The 18,148-nt window shown below is 41.4% G+C and overlaps 1 protein-coding gene across 11 annotated transcripts in view; it reads left to right on the top strand.

The window, feature by feature from the left end:
* The window catches only part of LOC114557091 (RNA-binding motif, single-stranded-interacting protein 3), a 209,249-nt gene that overhangs the window by 111,496 nt on the left and 79,605 nt on the right, over window positions 1-18,148 (top strand). For 9 of the 11 annotated variants that reach the window (XM_028580374.1, XM_028580373.1, XM_028580372.1 and 6 more), the window contains 2 exons: window positions 1,964-2,151; window positions 15,049-15,107. In XM_028580374.1, the coding sequence (XP_028436175.1) occupies window positions 1,964-2,151; window positions 15,049-15,107 (247 nt within the window). The remainder of the gene's footprint in view (window positions 1-1,963; window positions 2,152-15,048; window positions 15,108-18,148) is intronic. The other 2 variants (XM_028580377.1, XM_028580381.1) reach the window with 1 other exon arrangement.

The raw sequence follows: 18,148 nt of genomic DNA, 5'->3' as shown, positions 1-18,148 counted from the left end.
GTGCAGTCTGTCTGAGCTGCCTGTGTGTGTGTGTGTGTGTGTGTGTGTGTGTGTGTGTGTGTGTGTGTGTGTGTGTGTGTGTGTGTGTGTGTGTGTGTGTGTCAGGAATCGAGGGAAGTACAAATAATGGATTAATATCAGAGCTGGCTCAGGCTCTACATTGCTGTGTTGTGGCAGCCTGTCATTATCACAAACACTGGCTCACACACACAAAAGCTCACACGCTCACTGGCAATTGCAATGCATAAGCACATACATCCGCCAAATACAGTATACATCCAAACGCACACACTCTCAACTCTCTCTCCCTGTCTCGCTCACTTGTCATTGTGGAACACAGTGGAACTGGCCTGTGATCATCTCGAACTGCAGCAGGATCTCAAACTCATTCCATCCAGTTCTCTACATTGGGACCAATGCTGAGACTAGATTTCTTTGTTGAGACAGTGTTTTGCTCCCAACATTAAGGAGGCAGTAAGAGTGTTTTGCAATGCTGTTGTCATATGAGCCATTAGGCTTGTTTACTTCCTCCAAACTTAACCTAATAGTTTGCCTGTGGCAGCGGGCAGGCAAGGGTGGGTGTGCACTCTGATCCCATCATCCAAACACTCATTAATCCTCGCACTGCCCTTCTTCCCTGCCAGAAATGGTCATCTTATTAAGTAATTTAGTCAGCATTGAGCTGTGTAATTGGACCGTGGAGGCCGATAGGAAACGTTTGAGTAAGTTAGGGTTGATAAAGGGCCAAGGCCTGGATTAAACACTGGATGGCCTGGTTTGTGCACCCATAACAGGATGCTTGACAGAAACGTCTTAGAGCACAGTGAATGTGCCCAATGTAGTATTCTGTGGTTTCAAGAAATTGTCATTTGACTCAAGATGATTTCCTTTTATCGTTTTGATCCAACTCTGCTTGGACACTAAAGAACAAGTTAAATTATCATATTTTTAAGATTCAGACTGAAGATTTAGACTGAAAGACCTGTCAAGACAGCTGATGCAACTTTTAAATTAAATACACTCACCAGCGACAGGACATACGCTCAGAGCCTTCTGTCCACCAACACTTTGTTAGCCTCTTTATCTTTAACAAGTGGCTTGATAAATTTCCTGTTCCAGAACACGAAAACCCTGTAATTTACAGCAGGTCACTCCAATCGTGATGTTGACACTGCCTGAATAGGGATGTTTATTGCATTGTCATCAAAGCTGGAGAAGTTACTAAGATGCAACATAGCCTGTTATCGTTATTGATACAGCATAGTAAAACTTGGTACCATGATCATAATGATCACTACAGTAGTAATTACACACATCCTGCTTCCTTAATTTGATGTGCTTCCTGTTGAATTAATGTATTGGTGTGGGACTTGATGCAGGAAGAGATTATTCACAAGGATGTGAGTTCGGTAGAAAGATGATGTTGTGTTTGATGGGTAGGACTGAGGTTACCGTGCACGGCAGCTGGAATCTCGCAATATCACATATCACATATCACATATCACACGAAAATCCATCTTGGCAGGCTTCAAGTAACGCGTTTGTGACTGAACTACCAGCTTACCGAACCACTCAGCGCCTGGTGAGGAGCTACTGGCAGCTACGGGCGTAGTTTACTGTAGGTGTGTGTGACGGCAGCAACAAAACAACAATTGCGGACGTGATAGACAGATGGTTCATCCAATCATCTGCCAGGTATTTCTGGAAAGTGCCTGCCCTTTTTCAAACAGTTTCCAATGAAGGCTTCTCAGATGGTTCTGTGTAAAAAAACCATGTGGCGTGTCAGGTTAGGACTGAGGGGCAGGAAACATTTTTAAATTGGTAATTGTTGTGGCACAAAAAAGTCTAAAACAATACAAGGCTGGAAAAATATATTTCAAAACTAAACACATTTTTATATAAATAGAAAATATATATATTATGTTGTGACCTCTCCCTTTTTTTTCTCTTACCATCTCTGCAGCAGTCCTATGCTCCTCCCCCTCCGCCCATGGCTCCGCCCAGCCCTGGCACCACAGGAGGAGGAGGTGGTGGTGGTGGAGGAGGAGGTCATGGAGGAGGGCTAGTGGAGCAGCTTAGTAAGACCAACCTGTACATCAGAGGCCTTCCGCCTGCCACCACCGACCAGGACCTCATCAAACTCTGCCAGCCGTGAGTTCTATTCTATTCTATTCTGTTCTGTACTGTTCAGTTCTTTTCGGCTTAATCTGACCATGTCCTCGCTCTGCATAATTATGCATCCTTCAGTGCAGCTGAGCTCAGTTCATTCCGGCTCTGTTCAGTTTAGCTTGTGGTAATTCGTTTTGCGTGAGTCCAAAAGCAGCTTATAATGAGTATCAACAGTTTGCTCTTGACCTTTCTGCCCAAACCCCCCTGTACTTCCTCAGAGGAAAAAACACAACCCAGCTGGGCCTAACCCATCCGCTCCCTTCTGCACTGGGTCATCGGCACACACACACATGCTGCACAAGGACAGACACATGTATCCTTTTATCCATCAGCAGAAGATGTAATCCTGTCAGTCTTTAACGGTGTAAAAACTGTGTCTTTTAAAGAATTCACCAACACCGCGAAACATTTCTTCACAGGAAAAGGGGGGTCTAACTGCGTGTCAATCACTGCTCATGCACACACATTCATTCCCCCTTGTGGGGGGAGGGGCTTAGGAGACCGGTGGGACTGGGCATCGTTCAAAATCTTTCGATCCTGTGCCAATTTCGATACCTCAGTTTCGATGCCGGTTCCTAACAATATTTTTTCCGATACCATATGTTTTAAAATCCATTTCATAGGGCTGTAACGATACACTCAGCTCACGATTCGATATGTATCACGATACTGGGTTCACGATACGATATGTATCACGATATTTAGAAAAAAATGCAAAAATTCAACTGAAAATCAAATAACAGATTTAACATTAACAGTGTTCAATAACTGTCTTGTTATACATACAACTTAAAGAATGTACAATACTTCAATATAAATCAAGATTTTGTTTAACCTTCTGTATGTAAAGTCAGACGTCATATCCTATTCATTGGAGCATGAATGCAATGAATGTAAACATGACGCGGGTACGGTAGCTCAACCAATAGGATTAAACGGACATCATAGGCCGGGACACAGGGCCGATTTTCGGCCGTTGGACAGTCTGGCGAGGTCAGTGACACAAATCTGTTCATTGTGTCCCGTGCCGTCGTCAGTCTGGCGGGCTGTCGGCGTTCATTTTCGCCGACCTGACCTGTTCGGTCGGCGGCAGGGCAGTCGGGACTCACCCGGAAATGGCGAGCAGAATGAGGTGACTAGAGTCTCTCAAAATCTGATGAAAATCTTTTAAACTGACCTTTGTTGAGCTGAAATGAAGACAGATTCAGGAACTGCACGGCCTATTTCTCGCATAAAATGTTTTCAGAAACACGTTTCAGTGAACTATTTTAGTACAATATGAGATTGTATTCTGAACGGCCGCCATGACAGTCTGGCTTTGAATTTCCGGAGCAAACAAACCCATGTGACGCGTTCGTCCAATCAGCTGCCAGTTGTCATTTCTTGGGCAACAATACAGATTAGCGCCGCCTGCTGTTATGGAGGCGTATTGCGTCTTGTCTCCTCTCGTCTTTTTGATGTGTCCCAAGGCAGTTTTTTGCATATTGTTCTATATCTATGGTTTTTTGGACCTCGGGGACGCGACTGATCATCTCGACTGGCTTTTCTGCCGATGGTCGGCCGTCTGGTATGTGTGTCAGCACCTATATGGTGGTAGTAAAAAATAAATAAATTATAAGCGGAAGTGCAACGTCAACAGCACAGCCAACACTTTCGCCTCTCCATTAATATCATATAGCAAATGCTGTCTGCGTGAAGTTTAGCAAAACTGTAACCACACTTGAAACCATTTTATCGTCATTGCCGTGACTCACTGTGACTTCAACAAAACTGAAGACAACGTAGTTTACTCCGTCCGCACCTCTCCGTGTGTGTGTGTGTGTGTGTGTGTGTGTGTGTGTGTGTGTGTGTGTGTGTGTGTGTGTGTGTGTGTGTGTGTGTGTGTGTGTCAGTTGGAGCTCTACTCTCTGTCAATATGCAGAGAGGACAGATAAGCTTGTGCATTCAGACGCTTTTGGAACCGAAATTTATTAAAAATTAATTTATTAAATTAATAATATTTCAATACTCATAGGATATGAAAGCCATAAAAGCATCGACGTTCGGTGCCCAGCCCTAGAGACCGGTTTGGGCTTTAGCGGAAAGGGGGTGGCTAACCGCCGCTAGCGGTTAGCCACCTCGTTCTGAATGGCACTGCGCAGGTATTCCATGCAAAGTTGGAAGTGCGCCCTCGTTTAGAAGAACTCTCCCGGCTAATCCTGCCTTGTACTGACCAAGGGGGTAAGCGAACCTCTGGCAAGCGTAGCTCCTGTGGCGCCATTTTGATGCTAACAAGCACTCACCCCCCGTTAGCATCCCATTGACTGCCATTCATTTTGACGTCACTTTGACAGCGAATAACTTTACATCTGAAGCGTTTATAGACTTTATTTTTCCATTGTTTATTTCTAAAGAAACATGACAATGTATAAAAGGCTCCATTACCTTGTATCTCACATTATAGCTCCGTAGTAGACGTTTTTGTAAAAATAGGGTAACGATTGTGTCATAATCACGCAACTTACTGTTGCATACTAGAGGAATTACCGTATAGTACAGGAGAAGCTCGCAGGCAGTATCGACTTAGCTGTTTAAGTTTAATTACTAATGTTAACTAGCATTTTAGTTAGCAATATTTAGCCTGTGCCCATGTTATTTCCTTACATATACCACGCTAACACCCCAAATCCCAGAAAAGGTGATTTTTTTTATAATATGGGCACTTTAACATATATGCCAACGGTTTTGGAAATGTATTGTTTAAAGACTATATTACATATAGGACATATCCACTCATTCCATAAAAGAAGTAGTAAAACTAGAATTAATTGAAATGTAATTGCATTGTAGTCAATGCTACCAAGTGATACAGCACAATTTAAAATATGAAGCTTTATTACAACTGATCTGCAAGATTTGTAGTAGGGCTGATGAAGGCTCATCACTATCCACCACCAGCTAGGTTACGTCTGAACAAGTTCTGATACAGTGTTTATTTTAACCCACTGTGCTTTGGCAGCAGCAATTGTTATACACAGTTTGTGTTGTAAATGCCCGATTGCTCTTTGTTTAAACGCTAAAAACATTGAGGTTGAAAGTTCACCTTGGAAGACAGAAACAGTCTCACCACAAGGTCCCCTCTGCTGCTTTCAGTCATTTCCCTTGATCTCCCTCAACAGATGGAGTTTAAAAGAATAGAATTAGAAAGATAAAAATGCTAAAAATAGCAAAGTATAGTCGTTTCTCTAGTGGATTTTGTTGTTTCCCGTCATTTTGGATACAAAGAGGATTATAAAAAAATTGAACTTTGAATGAAACCTTTAACTAAAATCTGCAGATTATATTTTTTTTAATACAGTATTAACACATCTTACCCAACTGGAATGTTATCAGTAATTTGCATTAAATGACTTTGATAGGAATACTTGAATACTTGATTGAGACATTGTTATTGAGAATGTATTCTTACCTTCACAGCAATATAGCTGAGCATATCTGATCTTTTTGTTAATATATGGGTGAATGATGCAAATGATAAACCAGCTCTTCCAGAGAGGTCCTGTTTGCCTCCAGCTATTACCTGATATTATCAAATGTAACTGGAGAATAATATATTGAGCTAAATATTCAGCAGGTAAAGGCTTTCAATGTCTCATCAGCATTTCTAGTTGATCTGATTTTGGAATAAATAAAAAGGTGGATAAAAATGAAATGTGAAGACTATAACGCACACACACACACACACACACACACACACACACACACACACACACACACACACACACACACACACACACACACACACACAAACCCCATACCTTGCCCTTCTGCATGTCAGCTGCAGTTCAAGCCTGTTGTATTTCAACTTAGCCCTGGAGGCGTTCTGGAGAAACAGGGTGAAAAATGGGGGCCAATAAAAGTTTCATTAGAGGCCCAGTCAGTTTGCCAAGTGGCCAGTAACATTTAGAAAAGGTCAGTGGAGGAGGGGGCCTGTGTGTGCTGTTGGGCAGCAGTCTTTGCCTTGGCTTTCTAACTCTCTGCGGCTTTCATAAATACACTGAATAGCAGTTTCCTGTCACTCACTGATGTGACATGCGTGCAAACAAACACACACAAACAGGCATTTTATTCATGCAAATAGTTGACATGAATAACAGAAGGACAGTCCCTTGACGCTGAGACACACACACACACACACACACACACACACACACACACACACACACACACACACACACACACACACTTTTAGCTCAATGTCGTCCTCATCCTTTTTGTTACCAAGCGTGGTCTTCTTGTGTGTGCTAACCCGCCTACCAGCACCATCCTCTCCTTTCACATTCTGTCATCCTCCTCATTTCCTCCCTCCATCCTTCTCTCTCTCTCTTTCTCTCTGCCCCTGTCCCTCAGTCTACCCGTCACCCCTCTCTCTCTGTCTCTGTGCCAGTTCTCAGAGTGTCAGTGAAAAGTGCTGTTGTCAGCTGACATTTCCAATCACTCCCCCGGTTGCCCAAACTATGGACACACTTTTAACGTCTGGGGACAGAGCAGAACGTGAGCGGAATCTAAAGCAGAGCACAAGGGCAATTTCTCTCTCTCTCATTTTAACTGACACTGTCTCTCTCACGCTTCCTCTGACTCAACACATTGTCTATCTATCTATCTATCTATCTATCTATCTATCTATCTATCTATCTATCTATCTATCTATCTATCTATCTGCTAGTTTCTACTTCATGATGGAGGGGTTGTATGAGGACAGACAACTTAACAACTCAAATCCACTAAAAGGAGAAATCACTGAAGACCTATATAAAACACTAAATGACTTCGCAGTCTCTCGTTAATCCTCAGCAGGCTGAGGTAGAAAATGCCAATTCATGTAAATTGGAAAAGCGTCCCAACGAATGTTCTTGATGTTTGGTAGCAGTTGATTGATGTGAAACCTAAAACCTAGAAATATCTATCTGTCCTAAAATGTATTGTCTAGTATTTCAGAGACGGATTCCATCTTTAATTATCTTACTGTCTTATTAGCAAAACTCTGTGGACAAGAATTAATTTAAGTAATACGGCTTAAACCTTTTTCTTGAATAGTTGTTGGTAGGTGCCTACCCCGACACCTGTGTCTGACAATTTTAATAACGTTCTTTAACCCATATTTGATCTGTTCCCTAGCAGCGAATTCCGGTGATGAAAAGTGAAGCTGATGCGAAAGTGCCTTAAACCTGTATTCTATCTCATTTCCAGCAAAGGGCAACTCCACTGGCTCTGAAAAGAAGTCCGTTTCTATAGAGGTCTATGGGAAGTTGACCCTACTTCTCACTTGATTTATTACCTCAGTTTTCTAACAAGTTTATGGTCTCAATCGTTTCAATTCTGCTTGGAATGTAACAAAGTACAAATACTTTGTTACTGTACTTAAGTAAATTTTTCACGTATCTGTACTTTACTTAAATAGAATCAATAGTGCATACTTTTGACTTTTACTTCGTTACATTTTGCAGCAATTATCTATACTTTCTACTCCACTACATTTCTACAACGTTCCGTTACATTTCCCTTACATTTTCTGATCAACGTCTTCCTGACCGTCACATGTTTGTCTCACCAGTGAAGTTTGGTTGCCATAGATATATATGGGGCACCGCCGGTCCTTCATCTGCTTCCAAGCCGGCTGAACCTCGGTAATACAGTCTCCGGTAAAAGTGAAAATGAAAATGTTTTTTTTTTTATTATTCCCGTTTTTAAATCATAGTTGCCATCTATTTCTCTCCACAGTGTTGTTTACTTCTCCGCCAGGCTGCGTTAAGACGCGTTCATATCTTATTTATTTGGCTGGACCTGTTCACATCGCCTCCCCATTTCCGCTGCTTCACACACTTTATTTGCTTACGCTCCCATGGTTAAAGGAAATAAAACTGTCTTAAAATACATCCATGAATAAAACCAACCGCATCCTGATTCTAACAACATATTTCCGTTTTATGCTGGTTAGGATAGGAACTTTTTTTAAAAGACAGGCCTTGTTTGTGGTAGTGGACAGCATGGATACTGTCGAAGCTCAGCATCAAAATAACTGAACCACCCCTTTGTAAATCGCGCGTCGCTAGACACCGTACCCTCACTGACCAAGGTGCAAACTAACCAACTTTTTTTTCTTATTTGCATATTACCATTTAAAATGGTAATATACAAATAAGATTAAGAGAATAAATCGTTATGCAAGTACTTTTAATACTTAAAGTACATTTAAAATCAGGTACTTTTTACTTAAGTAGGGTTGTCATTGTGGTACTTCTACTTTTACAAAACTAAATATGTCTCTGGTTATTTACTTTTACTTAAAGTGTAACTCTCGCCAAAATGAATCCTAGGGTATTTTTGTGAATGTACGTGAGTCAAACTTTAGTTTAAAAGCATATTTAGGACCGAATCGCCACTTTTAAGATTCACCGTATTCTCGTTTTTGGGTCAAATGGCCTTTTGAATGGGAGAGCTAGGGGCACTCTCATGCTAGTCTCAAAATAGCTATTTTCAAAATATATATATATATATATAGAAGGCTCGACACAACATGAAACTTTGCTTCAAGTATCACCAGGAGCTTTACACCTTAACGCAAGATTTACTAAAAAGAAGGTTTTTGAGCAACTCACCGCAGCTGTTGTTGTTTCCGGCCGCAGCCATTTTATCAGTCAAAAACAATCGATTTCCGAATGCAAAGTAACAGGGAGGAGAGTAAAGACGGAAAGCTCCTAAAGCTTAGTTCCATATAAATGCACGGATAAGTCGTTGTTTGGTCGTTATTGAAAAACAATATTAACCTTGTAGTTGAAAAAGGAGCCTCATATGGAGTATGTTCATTCGCATTCGGATATCGACTTGTTTTGACTGCCGAGGTGGTAGTGGCCGGAAACAACAACAGCTGCGATGAGTTGCTCAAAAACTTTCTTTTTAGTAAATAATTTCCACTAGTTGCGGAACGGCTATACCCAGTTTTCCTGCGCGATGTTGTGCAGAACCCCACAGGCTAAAACAATGTTGCAGACTTTTTCTCCCGTTTATAGTAGGGTCCCCCCCCCGCTGATGCAAGACAGAGCCATCTGCTCTAATCAATCCGATGGAGCGCTCCACCGTGGCCCGTGCACGTACGTGTGCACTGTTCCGCAACCGGTTGAAATAGCCAGTGAGATTCAGTTCTTCCTCCACCACTGCAATACAGCATGATGTTCATTTAGTAAATTATTAAATTATTATAGAAGATAAAGCAGGGGATGGTTTGGGGGCGTGGCTACACCCTGACCTGTCAATGATAACAGAGGCTTAGCAATGCTAACCATAGCCATGTGTACATTAAAATAGCTGTGAACCTGTTTGTGAGTGTTACCTTTGACCCTCTCGCTGTGTGTGTTCACTTCATCAAAGTTAATTGGAACATCTTGGTCACCTAAAAATATCTTGTTCAGTGTTCGGTAGCACCTTGCCAACTAAAGCTAGATAGCTAGTGTTAGCTGGTATTTTAAGAGAAAGTTTGCTGATTTTCTGTGCTGCCGTACAAGCAGATGTATGGCGCCAGTGCCTGGAGGTCCACATTTACGTGTGCGATTGTAACCACAACCAACACTGGCTTGGCCGCGTCATCCTCCCCAGCTCCGCCCTCTTGTCAAAATATGGTCAATTCTGGCTCCAAAATACCAAGATGGCGACGGCCAAAATGCAAACTGCTGGCTTCAAAACGGCAGTCCACAAATCACTGGGTGACATCACGTCCATTATTTTTTACAGTCTATGTTCATTACACATCTATTTCTGTCACTTGTTGTGTTTATAACTGAGTGCCAGGCACTAACAGTGTTACCTGCCAAGTGCTCTGCAGAAGAGTCTGAAAGCATGCTCTGTTTTCCCCATTTGAGCTATTATGGAATCACACTCTCTATAATGGTCAGATTTTCAACCCGCCTCAAGTGTGGCCATTTGGAACAGTTATAAATACTTTTGCTTTCTGACGTGGTCGGACAACACATAGTACCAACTAGCTCTTTTCTAGCAAGTCATGATCTTTTGCCAACACTGGTGTTGTCGCACATAATTTCACTTTAACTACATTGACAAAAAGATCCTATGTTAAGGATCCTAAATGGAGAATGTATTGAGCTCTCTGAAGAGTTATGGCCAGTGACGTAGTGGAGATTAAACTCATTTAAACTCAATTCACCCTCCATGTATTCGAAATAGAGTATTACCCAGCTTTTTGGTCTGACATAAATCTTCATGGCAAAAGTTCACACTAAGGATAGGAAAAAACATTCAACTAAAGCTTTTTTTGTTTTGTTTATACGTATGATGACCACACATTTGTGGTCATACAGTACTAGTTTACTGCATGTAATACCAATTCCTGAATGCACCACCTAACTGGCCTTGCAGACACTGATTAAAACATCATAAAAAGCCCTTTTGGCAGATAAACTTGTTCCAGTGACATCAAGCTATCTTCTGAAGTCATAGCACATTGCCTTTTCATCATGGAAAAACTCCAAGACTTCATTTCTGTATAGCCCCTGAACATGTTAAACTACATGTGGGGAATGAATTCAAAGACTTCTGTAGCACTGCACTCTTTCAGTCCCTCCCTCTGTGTGAGTCCAACTGGCAGAGAGAGGGACAAATGAAGGAAGTGCAAGAGACAAGACAACTGCATTGGATCCCCAATTAGGGGATACCACACACAGAGACCAACCTACGTGCATACACACACACACACACACACACACACACACACCCACGCTCAATCACATACACAGCCTCAGACACAACACGCACAACTTACAAACTCAGAGAAAATGCACATATCCATAATGTATGTACACACTCACAGACATCCTGGAGAGATGTAGAAATGATGTGTGTGTTGGGGTGTGGCAACTGTGCTTCAGTAGACATCAAACGATGAGCATCCATTGACTGACAGTGCTCCACAAGCAAATGAAAACACAGATCTGACGCTGTGGGGGCCCTCTGAGGACTGTCATTAACACACACACACACACACACACACACACACAGCCAAGGTGCACACAGATTTTGTCAAGCCTGCCAAAATTGGGTGAGTTTCACATTGACATTCCTCCTTAAACCTCGACAGTGTGGAAAATACTGTCACTTTTTTTTTTTTTGTCTTTGTGTATCGCATATCTCGGTGGGGAAAAAAAATCAAAAGTTCTGTTTTGGCAAAAATACTAAGGAGTTTCCATGTGTTGAAGAAGACAAGTAGCTTGTCCTAAAAGGTCTTCTCTGGCTTAGTACTGTTTTGTGGGGCTTTGTAGCTTTTCTACAAAGCCAAAGAAAAGAGAGAGCTACTCCTGGCAAGTACTTTATGATGTTTGACAAAATGTAGATACTTCAGCAGGGTAAGAAAAAGAAAAACTTAGTATTCGAAGGGTTTCACTCCTGAAAACAAACAACACGCACAGGGAATCAGGATTGGGAACAAAAGTGGTGTCACCTGGATGGGACTGACAATAACAGACATTATGGGAATGAACTGAGCAGACTGGAAATCCAATTTCAATATACATCAAGGGAAGATACAAGTTTGGTTACAGAACTACAGATCCTGCTGTGGTTTAGATCACTTTGTCTAGCATGTTGGAAATTGCTCCACTGTTGCTTCACACTTAACTCCCATAATGGACTCTTTAGTCATGATTTACATCCAATGGAAACAAATGACATACCCAGATCCCTTTCAGAACGTATTCACTTACTGCTTCTTTGGTACAATGGAGAATAATGGAATAAGGAAGTGCTAACTCTAACCATCTGGCTCCTTGGAGTCTTTTGTTGATTTGTCGTAAGTATTTGAATAGTTTTTTTTATGTGTGTCTCATGTGTCACAGCCGTTGGGTCAAGTGTGGGTCGATGTTATTTCAACTAGCGCTGGCTTCTGCTGGATCAATGAAAGGGCTCCAGTTGGGACTTTAAGACAGAACAGGACATTCTGCACTTTTCCTCTCCTCTTATTCCAAGCTCTCGTCTACACCCTTACTTTATTGTCTGATCTATTATCAATACTTTCTTCCATTTCTTCACCCCAGTAGCAGATTGCTGTAGCTGTCTGGATGGAATTTTACCACTGAATCAAGTCCAGAAGGGGACACCATTTTGGAATGGCGCAGTGTTGTTGTAATTTGAATTTTCCCCAAGGCCATTGTGTCATCTCTCTCCCCTCCTACTCTTCCTTTGTTTTTCAGTCTAGCTTAATTGTGCTTTTATCACATTATATTAGAGAATGAACAGGCGGATTTATACTTGTACGTCACACACGATCTGAGGATAACAGACACACACACACACACACACACACACACACACACACACACACACACACACACACACACACACGCATTAAATATACGCTGTGTTTGTTTTCCACTGCAAACATATTTTTTCAAGATTCATAATGTGTCAGGCCAAGTACATCTCTCTTTTTCTTTCTCACTCTTTTTTTACCGATACACACACACGCAAACGAACAAACCGTCTGGAAATGTTTCAGTTTTCTGCCGGGAAAAACAACCTGCCAAAACACCAATGGCGCATGAGATCTTTGTCATGCATTCACTCACACATGCTCTGTATGTGTTTACACATACACACACACACACACACACACACGCACATGCATGCACGCAAACACACACACACACACACACACACACACACCCACCAAGTTTGGATCACACTGAGGCCGAAGTCAACAAAGATCTGGGTATTGCCAGATGGTGTGTGTAATGTGTGTGATTATCGCTTTGGTGTTTTTGATCTGCGATGTTGCCTTGCGTGTGCGTCTGCATGTGTGTTTGTCTTTGCGTATGTGTGTGGGCGATTAGACCTGCCTTGTTTTTCCAGTGTTTTTTGCATCTGCAACAGTTGGATTGCTCCCCAAATTGCAGGCCAAAGACCTTGTTTACCACCAGCTATGACTTTGTAAAAAAAAAACACTCAGACATCACATCATTTGGTTTTAGCCTGACACAATTGGTGGATTTGTAAATACCCTAAAAATATCTCAAATTGCAGAAAAAATCTGTGAAATTATGCATTGTCTGAAAAAGCAGTGATTTTCTCTCTCCCAATTTCAAGATCATACGCTGCTCAGCTATCGTGTTATTTGTGATAGCAGCCTTTTAAAGCCTTTTGTCTGTCGTTATTTCTAAAGTCTCCTGTCCCAATAGAGTTTGATGTGAAGCTGTCAGGCGAGCTCGTCTCTGTTCTCTTTTTCTTACTGACAGAAGCAGTTGGCTGACAGAGACTCTCCTGATGGTGACAACTAAATGATCTCTTCTTTATTAAACACCTCTTACTATCTCCCTATCGCTCCCTGAATACCTCGCTTCCTCCTCGCCTTCAGTGTCTCTTTTTTATCTTTTGAATGATTGCTCTCCCTCTCCTCATCTCTTTCTCATCCCTCCGAGTGTCTCTCTCCTCCTCCCGTCGCTTTATTCACCCTCTCGGCTTGTTACCTCCCACACTGTATCTTCTCTGGATTTCTCTATCCTTTCTGTCTCCCTCCTAGTTGTCTCCCTCTTTTTCTGTGAAAGGGAAGAGGGAATATGCTTCCATCCCTCACCTGTGGCCATCAGCCAGTCAGCTAGCCAGTCTGTCAATCTGTTTGATAGTCACTCAGCCAGTCTGTCATTGTGCAGCTGCGTTAAAACATTAATTAAAAAGTCTCATCCACAGAGCTAGGCAGTGATCCAGGCTGATCTCAGCGATCCAAGCTTTCTGGTCTTGAGTCTCTCCCCCCACCCCCCACCCCTTCTCTCTGTCTTTTCTTTCCTCTCTACTCAAACCTTCTCAGCCTCTTTCTCAGTTTTCTCTCTTTCCAGGAGGACTGAAAGTATGGGCTGATAAGAAACATTATTAACTTCTTTCCGAGACAGAGAGCTGGAGAATAGAAAAGTGATAAAGGGGGAAATAAAGGAAGAAGACAAAGAGAGAGGCACAGGTTCAAACGTAAGACAGACAGTGAAGTATTGAAACGGACAGACATTAAAAGTTGGCACAGAGAACAGATAGAAAGAGGTATGGAGTTTGTCTCTCTTATAGGCCCTCCAAGCAGGATTGGGTGCCATACCGATGTCTAGTTATTACCATCATGAGACAGTACTGTCTGTGTTCTGAGGCCTACGGGTGAGATTTTAAACCGATAAGGACAGAATGGATGGATAGGAGCATAGGTAGAAAATGTAACTGATGATGTGGAGTCTCTTGCAGACACCCCGAGAAACTGTTTTATGAACAGACTTTGTTCAGTTTAATTTAATTTTATCCTTTGTGGAAACATCTTTACAGTTGCACCTAAAAGTATTGTCTCAGAGGAGGTAACATTTCTTGAATTTCGACACTACTTAAGTGGTGCTTTGAGCTAAATGCTAATACTAGCATGACAACGTGCTCACTATGATAATGCTATCATGCCGATTAGTAGCAAGAATAATGTGTATCAAATTCACCATCTCAGTTTAGCATGTTAGCATGTTTAGATTTGCTAATTAGCACTTAAAAAAAAAAGCTAACGCTGATGGGAAATGTCATTAGTTTTGCAGGTATTTGGTCACAAACTGACAATGGACAAATAAATATTTTTACCTGATATATAAAAAGTTAACATAATTACAGTTGAACCTGTGGTGAACATGAATCTCTGTACAAGTTGTATTTCTAGGACCAAAGTGGTGGACTGACGGAATGAACACTACAGACATTGCCACCACTACCCTAGAGCAATGCCACATCTATAACTCTCAAACAACAACCAGTATTGCTCCAGATGTTAAAAAAGGCAAAACTGATATAACAACTAATCAGAATATGTCATTGTTGTTTTTACAGATATGGGAAGATTGTGTCAACAAAGGCCATCCTGGACAAGAACACCAACCAATGCAAAGGTGAGTGAGAATCCATTGACTTTATCCAGTGTGGTTATGTGTGTGACTTGCAAAGTCATAACTGACAAACTCTGATATGAGATTTCAGTCTAGGAAAATGGAATTGATTAGGGACCGTTCAGTGTTTATGGAATGGACCACTGGAGGAAAATAGGGGAGGGTCATGTCTTTTATTCTTTGTTGATGGGAGGGTCATCCAATTATTTTTAGTCTAGGAGGGAGGGTCACCCAACTTTTGTATTCATGAAAACGGCAACATTTCAAAGTGGCTTGTTTGGTGCATATTTATACATGTAGCTCCATGTAGCTCTCTCAGTCTCGGCCGCTATCGCTAGCAGGTGGGTCCCTGCCTGTTTAGTCAGCCAGACAATTTGAGCTGTAGCTTTAGAGACCGTGGGATTTCCCAAACTGAATAAATCCCGCTCGCACACATAAACACAAAACTGCTTTGCTAGCTCCATCGTGTTGTAACTAATACATCTGCTGAAAAAATAGTTTTATTTATTAGCATGATTGCCGTACTGTTTAATTAAAAAACATCCAAAACACCGTATGAAAATATATAGCGGCCCAGACGCAGGCTTTTATTTTGAAAAGCCGAAGCTCGCGGACAGCACCAAGCCGGGATGGCACGAGATGGGAGTTCTCTAGGCTGCAGCCATACCCGACTCAAATATCCTTTCGGTCCCGGTGATTATTTGTGAAATGATGCAAACGACAGCCTTTTCAAGGCATTTGAGAAGGAAGGAGTGGTAGCATCCAAGCTCCCAAATTGATGCTCGTCTGAGAAATGGAGTTTTGGATAATGTTCAGCTTCGGCAGCTTTACCTATGCTAAAATATACAATGACTCAGGAAGCCTAGTGACGAGTCCATAGCAACCAGTGTTGAATTTGTTATTACCCAGTGTGCTTTGTTGGGTGGTCTCAATGTTTTGTTTTATTTCATGTAAATACTAGTTTACTAGAGGAGTAACTTAGTATTTGAAGTAATGCAGTAATGCAGGAAGTGTGCATTTAGTTTCCATGCTTATTGTGTTTCCACAACAATGTGTGAGTAAATCTACTGAAATGGCCACCACACCATAACAGAGGAGTGTGATGCGTCAGATGAGAATGCAGAGGTTAACTCACATATGTCATGGCTGTAAAAGAGCAATGGGCGTCTTTACATCTTTGCCATGTGCAATTTTTCCATATCATGGGAGGGTCAGGTCTATTTTGACTAAAGATCCCCAAACTCCTCTGGTGGCCCCTGAAATAAATAATGAACAGTCCCTTAGCTTGGCAGCTTACAGGCAGACCAAACAGTGCACTCTAGGGAGTGTTTTTTTGTATATTTCCCTTCCTGTAGTACTGTTTTTGCATCCCCAATTAATCAATGCCTAAATGTTTTAACAGTGGGCTAAAATGTCTGTCTGACAGTGTGACGTCAAATTAAAACAAAACACTTCAATCGTGCTGTGCACAAGGTTCTTCTGTTTGCCTCAGAATTGTGAGTTTACTTATGTGGTACTGTAAGGGTGTGTGGTGTTACACTGTATACACAACAGTATTGACTCCCATAATGACCATGCCATCCTTTAATCTATCTAAATTATGCACTGCTAGAGTACCTTTATTTGGTTTCACTTCTCCATGATGATGATTTCAGGATTGTACCCTAATGATAGTCAGACTTAAGCAGCTTTTGAAAGCAAGATGTTGGCATTGTCGCCATTGGCCAAGTCAAAATAGAGAACGCCACACAACAGCCACAATGTGTTTCAAATAGCCTCTGTGGTGAATGAGGCTCACTCAAGTGTCTTCTGTTGAGGGTCTGCTTGATTGTTGGAGTGGTCTGAACAAAGCATTAATCAATATGATTGTAGTCGTCTGCTTTTGAAGAGGCACACAAGAGCATGTGTTTGGTATGATTGATGCTCATCTGCCAGGGCTGTACTCAAAGGTACACTGACATGGTTCAGGACAACGGCACAAATGGCCTGTAATCAGCACATCAGCTTCAATAGCACGAGTGAAGGAAAAGTCTGATTGATAGCGATGGCAGAGACCTTCATGCAAATTCTAAGACTTCATCTGCTGTGATTACTTCAGATAAGATATTTTGAGTAAATGATTGCAGTCCTACCTGTTTTAACATAATAATGAAACCAAACGTTATTGAATTTCCCCTGAAAACTGTTTTACTTTCGTTATTTCTTGGCTCTTTCTAACTGGCTAGTTATATAAATCTAGTCAAATCTAGTACCTGCTTTGGCATCGCATAATCAAATATTGCTTTGAGCTCTAAAGGCATATTGAAATGCCTGTCCTGACATCATTACAGAACAACCGGGGGAAAGGCAGAATATTCTATAAACCTAGTGATAATTATCTGTTACTCTTCCATTTTCTCAATTCATATTTTTTTTGTATTGCTGTTATTGCCTCAGTGCTCCAGCTCATGATTATTATGTTTGCCAGTTATGCTATGCTATACGATGCTGCTTAGTATGATTTACACATGGAAAATAACATCTGTTTTATTTAAGATCACATCACAACGCTTACAAACCAAACCAAAACCAACTTTAATTTGCTTTAATGTGGTGATATTCTAGGCAAGGCAAGTTTATTTACATAGCACATTTCAGGGGAATTCAAAGTGCTTTACATAAAACATTAAAGAGCCATCAAAATCAATTGAAACATTTGTTGAAGAGAATAAAAAATAAAAGTGCTAAAATAGATTAAGACAGGTATAAAATATAAGAATAAGGGTTACAGTGCAGCATAAGAAATGAACAAATCTGTTTAATTGATTTTTTTTTTTATATAGATATCGGAACAACTCTACTAGCCATACCTTGGCACATGTCAATTAAAGCTTGCTGCATTTTGTACACAAGCATCCTTATCAGTCTGTGGAGACAGAGGTTGTTGCCGTTGTGGAGGGACCCGAGATGCCTGGTTTTACCTTCGGAGATTGTGTCAAAACTGTGACAGATGGACGCTGGGGGGAATAATGGGAGTAGGGCGGTGGGTAAATTTGGTTCCAGCA

This window comes from Perca flavescens, chromosome 6 (assembly GCF_004354835.1).
Source record: "Perca flavescens isolate YP-PL-M2 chromosome 6, PFLA_1.0, whole genome shotgun sequence".
NCBI lineage: Eukaryota > Metazoa > Chordata > Actinopteri > Perciformes > Percidae > Perca > Perca flavescens.
This window is presented reverse-complemented; position numbering and strand designations above follow the sequence as displayed.